Source organism: Rutidosis leptorrhynchoides, chromosome 1 (assembly GCF_046630445.1).
Source record: "Rutidosis leptorrhynchoides isolate AG116_Rl617_1_P2 chromosome 1, CSIRO_AGI_Rlap_v1, whole genome shotgun sequence".
Lineage (NCBI taxonomy): Eukaryota > Viridiplantae > Streptophyta > Magnoliopsida > Asterales > Asteraceae > Rutidosis > Rutidosis leptorrhynchoides.
In genome coordinates this window covers 115,081,915-115,087,427 of record NC_092333.1, presented here as the reverse complement: position 1 = coordinate 115,087,427, position 5,513 = coordinate 115,081,915, and the positions used below count along the sequence as shown (strand labels likewise).

Below are 5,513 nucleotides of genomic sequence, written 5' to 3'. Positions count from 1 at the left end.
CCACCAAATTCCTTTTTGCTCCAAACCTTTAGATCTCCTTTTACGTTTTTGAGCTTGTCTCTAAAACAACAATCTTTTCTACAGCCTATAGTAGGTTTATCCCAACCCTCTTGTATCACCCGATCAATACCTTAATTATGTAGCCACTCATCAAAAACCTTGAAAGGTTTTGGACCAAAACCAATAAACTTATCCCAAAGAATAAGAGGACAGTGGTCCGAATCCTTTCTATCCAATACCATTATTGAGAGATCTTGCCCACAATTGATAAATGCATCCGAGACGAGAAAACGATCCAATTTACTAAATTTTCTCCCATCATCACTAACCCGTGTAAATTTCCGCCCATTAATCGGTATCTCAATTAGATTGTTCCTAACAATAAATTCATTGAACCTTCGTGCACGGTGTTAATGGAAAACACAATTAAGCCGATCCGATTGTTCTCTAACCTCTTTGAAATCCCCACATAAAACCCACCCCGAATCATGATTCCCCAAGAGAATATCAAGAGCCTCCCACATTCTCTTTTTATCATTATCATTATGAGGACCGTACACATTAATGATAGTTGATTCAAACCACGTTCCAACCCATTTGCCACATATTGCTAAGTAGAATTCATTCCCCCCAACACTATCAACAACAAATCTTTTTGTGTCCCAAATCACTAACATTCCTCCCGACTTTCCAATAACCTCTTTTTGAATGTACCTGACATCACTGGAACCCCATAACTAATAAACCCAGGCATAATCAAGTTGTTTGCACCTAGTTTCTTGGAATACCACAATATCCGGATTCTCATTGGAAATCAAACCTTTAGCCCACCCAAATTTTCCTTCCACACCAAACTCACGAATATTAAGAGAAAAAATCTTCATAATTAACTAAGACAAACGAGACAGACCTGAGCAATCCAGATTACTGAGCGGGTGGAGGCCACCGCAGCCCAATCTGCTCTCCGAAATCACGCAGTTCAACATTGTTTATCGAACCACCAATTGGAACTCCAGTGTCACAGGAAGGTGTATTACCCTTCGCTAAAGAAGACCTCTTACCCTTTTTCTTTGCAATAAGGCGACATGATTTGCAGTTCATCTTCTTATCGTCACCCAATTTATCACCATCTCGAGCCAATTTCTGAAGTTTCATTATTCTGGTAGATGTCTTCCAATTTCCCATGGCGTTCATGTAACAACAATTACAGATTGAGACACTATTCGATTTCTCAGAATGAACAGAAGTCGACAATTTCCCCTTCTTATTAGCAGCCTGTTTGGGAATGTTGAGTGAGTCATCAATGGATTCATCAGACCTAGAGATATTAACTGGATCAGGCCCAATCCTTGAGGCATCACATTTGCCTGCTGGTTCATCACACTTATTATTATAAGGCCCACCTAAGTTTGCATCACAAGAAATATCATTTGGCCCAACATGTTGCAGATTAGGCCCACTATTTAAAGTCTCATTCAGCATGGGCCCGTTATGGATATGGGGACAAGAACATGCAGAATAATTGTGATTACTCCCTTGTGCACACTTGTTTGCCTCGAGAATACCCCCCGCCGTATTACCACCTATTGGACTTCTCTCGGGACTAGGTTTTGGGGTGTTGCTACTCATTGTTTCTGCAACCACTTCCTCGTTACCCGTGAATATCTTATCAACCCCGATACAACCTGACTGTAGATCTTCTTCACCTGGAACTTCATCTCTCACCGGAACTTCGTCGTTGCTTGGCCAGAAACCTGGAATTTTTACAGACTCGAACCCTTCATGGTCACAGGACTCATTATCCGTTTTGAATTCATCCACATCCACTGGCTCAACGGACTCATCACCATTAACCATCTCCTCACTATCAATGGACTCCGAATTGTAGTAATCTGAGGCAATATCGCTATCTGAATCACTAATTAGGAATTTAAAACTATCGCCTGGAAATTTCTTCATCTCCTCTTTGATGTTAATGAAGTAAACATTTGATTTATATTTCAACTTAAGCGACTCATTAACAATCTCAGGGTTAAATAACTTCACAAACACTCTACCGAAATTTAAGCACTTGGAATCCTTTAATGAACAGTTCTCGTAATCATACGCAACCCCCCACCATTCAGCTATTGATTGGAATGTTTCCTCCATCCAGCAGTGGACCAGAACCCCCGAGATCCGTAGCCATGTCATTCTTCCGTCAGGCCAACTCTCTGTGTCCCATCGTGATATTTTACCGATCCATTGTTTCAACGGATGGTCGCCTTGAGAGATAACATTGTTGACAGTATCCTGAGAGTTGAAAATTATCATAATGCTAACCCCTCCCAAAAACTTAACTTGAGCATCCATGAAACCCAGTTCAATAACGATATCTTCGATTCTCCTCAAAACTTCCATGTTGTTCAGATCACATACAATCGCATTCTTTAGTAATTCGAAGTTATTGTTGTTTTCATCTAATACCAACTCCCCACTCTTTTCATTAAGGCCTCTTCTTTTGTCATTGAGAACATCTCTAAGATCACCTTCTCTTCTCGAAGTACGATTACTCACTACATCATTGAAGGATCTACCATCGTGAAACCTGTTTGCGAAGGTAAATCCAGGGTTTGGGGCATTCGTCTTCTCTTCCACAGGTTTAGGGTTTCGCTGAGTAGCCATGAAAACCCTGATGTTTTGCTCCCCAAACTTCACCTTTTCCAACTACCGAATCATTCTTTCACTGTCTTTTACATTTGCAAACCTTACAAATGCAAAGCGATTCCCGTTTCTAAGTCTTTTACTGGCCACGTAGACATCCCGTACCTCACCAAAAGGTTTGAAGGTCTTCCATAAATCCACTACACGAATCTCCTCCGGAAAGTTGAAGAACATGAAAGATGTTAGTTGGTTATTTCTTGACCACTTTGATTGATGTTGATAATCCCCATTGTACCGTTCTCGATTCCTTGCCGTACCCGCTTGCACTCTCTCTCTAGTTTCTCTCTCACACACTCTCTCTCTAGCCATTTTTAATTATTAATGCTCCTATTATATTGTCTTTTATTTATAATCTTTCATTCTTTCATGATACAATGTTGGTCAGGGGTTGAATGGAGTACAAAATAGTCTTTGTTAACAGTGTGTATAGTCAAATAACAACTACCAGGTGCACCTTAGCGAAATTAAATATCCTTTTGATCTGCACTAAGTTTTTAATTATTCCCGGTTTATCTTCTTTTTTTTGTTCCCCAAATTTGTTGGTATGTATAAGAAAATGTTTTTTTGGTGTTAATATGCTATGCTATTAGGAATCATGGGTATAATTAAATTTTGATCTTCAGTTACTATTATGTGATCTTGATACCTAAATATAGTTTTTTGATGTTAATATTGTGTGTTGTGTCCTAACTTTGCTATGTATGGATAAAAATTATCTTCTTGCGCGTACTATTTAATATTGAGTTTTAGGTAATTAAATGTGATCCTGAATTTTAATTTTGGTTTTGGAGACATAAATGTCTTGGTGTCCTGATTTTGTTATGTAAGAATAGAGTAGTGCTAGTATATTTTTGGTGATGATATGTGATTCTCAATCATGGGCATGGTTACAATTATGAACTTTACTTATTTATATGTGCAAATGATGCTTAAGTTTACCAAAGGGCTTCTGTTCTAAGTTCGAGTCCCGTCGTGGACAAAAATGGTGTGTGTTTGATGTTAAGAAAAATGATGTTTAAGTTTAGTTTTGATATTGAAACTGTCCTTTGTGTCCTAACTTTGTTCTGCAAGGACACTTATCTTTATGGTGTTAATATGCGATTAAGAATTGTGGTTATGAATAAAGATTTAAAAATCTAGTTATCGATATGATATCTTTATTATTAATAGTATCCTTATTCCTTATGCTATTGAAAATGCGACTTGGCTTTTTTTAATTATATTAAAAATATGATTTGCTTCCTTAACATATATTGTAGATGCAACAAGTTTTTTCCTCTATAAGGCAATACTTTCTGTTTTATCATCTAAACTAAAACTGCCAACTATCTTGTATCATTTTGAGCTGCCTACTTATCCTTGTATTCTGTTTCCCAAAAACTTCATGGTTATGCAGGATACAATTCTTAGAGAATTGAAGTGTATAACCTTTGAAATTGAAGTTACATCATTATATTTGTTATTGTGTTAAAATAAGATTACACAATTGCACATGCATAAACATCTTCCCTTGGGACACTAATTAGTCATTAGTTTCCATATAAGTATATGACCTTCCATAACATTGGTTTGCATAAAAACTAGATATACACATATTTATATGAAAAAAAAAAAAAAAAACATGCAATATAAGTAGCTCAAAAATGGTAGGGATAACGATGAAGGTTTTATGTGCTATGATGGCATGCATGTTTTTGTCGATTTCGTATACAGAGGCAGCTTTAGCATGCCCTGCAGTTGCGAGCTTCTTTGCTCCGTGCATTAAATACTTGATCACATCTGGTGGTCCAATCCCACCATCTTGCTGTAACGGACTTAAGGAATTAAACAACGTCGCAAAAACAACTCCAGATCGACAGACAGCATGTGGTTGTATAATTAACTTTTATAAATCTAGCCCCAATATCAATAATGATAACGCCGCTGGGCTTGCTGGTAAATGTGGTGTTAACATTGCTTACACCAACCCTACCACCGATTGCACCAAGTATGTCAAATTTAACCTCTTGTCTTTCTTGAAGTAAATATACATAACATCTGTCGATATATATAACTTAGGCTCCGCCCGTTTGATCTTTATTAAGTCCTGAATAAATACAGACACTATCTGTATATATGATGTATGTCTTAAATAAGTCATATTACTCTTTGTTTTATGTGTTGAATGTCTGAATTACAATAAAACAAACAATTCTAAATGACACAATGATTAAAATCTTTTAGTATTGTGTCATTAAGTCGAAAACGAATGGGCCTTTATTCAGTTACTTGATTACTCTGAGTAACTGAGCAGGGCCGGTCCTGAGAATTTGAATGCCCAGTGCGAACATCTCAAAAATATGCCCCCTGCCGTGAGCTCTGCAGCCTGCAGCCTCTGTAGACTTGTAAAACCACCGAACCAGAAGAAAAAATTGAAACCAAATTGAATGATTGTCGATTGATTGTTGTAGAAATATTAAAGAACCAAAACTCAATAAAGCTTATTAAAAGAACTAAAGAAGCAAATTGGGGAAAAATTGAATCAGATATATAATATCATGGTGGAATCATGGAGATTATTTATGGTATTGCATAGAAGAGATAAAAAGAAATTGATTATAATGATTTGGAAATCGTCGAATTGATGAGGATGAGGGCATGGGACGTTTGGGTGCCCTAGTGATACTGATACGACGAATCAATTATAATTCGTATTTAATTTTTAGCTTCCAGTCCTGATTTGATATAATGATATGGAATAATGGGTTTTTTTTTAGTTTTTATGAAACAATTTATTGTTTATATGCACTAAAATGTTGGTCTTAATGAAC

General features: G+C 36.9%; 1 protein-coding gene across 1 annotated transcript; it reads left to right on the top strand.

The window, feature by feature from the left end:
- Positions 1-4,346: 4,346 nt before the first annotated feature.
- Positions 4,347-5,129, top strand: LOC139888372 (non-specific lipid-transfer protein-like). The gene is made up of 2 exons (XM_071871382.1): positions 4,347-4,690; positions 4,997-5,129. Exons 1-2 carry the CDS (start codon positions 4,347-4,349, stop codon positions 5,127-5,129), a joined length of 477 nt encoding a protein of 158 aa, XP_071727483.1.
- The last annotated feature ends 384 nt before the right edge of the window (positions 5,130-5,513 follow it).

Excerpts from the sequence above, each read along its gene's own strand:
- LOC139888372 (XM_071871382.1), top strand. The coding sequence starts at position 4,347 with ATGGTAGGGATAACGATGAAGGTTTTATGTGCTATGATGGCATGCATG. Across the intron at positions 4,691-4,996 it reads CCTACCACCGATTGCACCAA|GGCCGGTCCTGAGAATTTGA; the intron begins GTATGTCAAATT and ends GTAACTGAGCAG.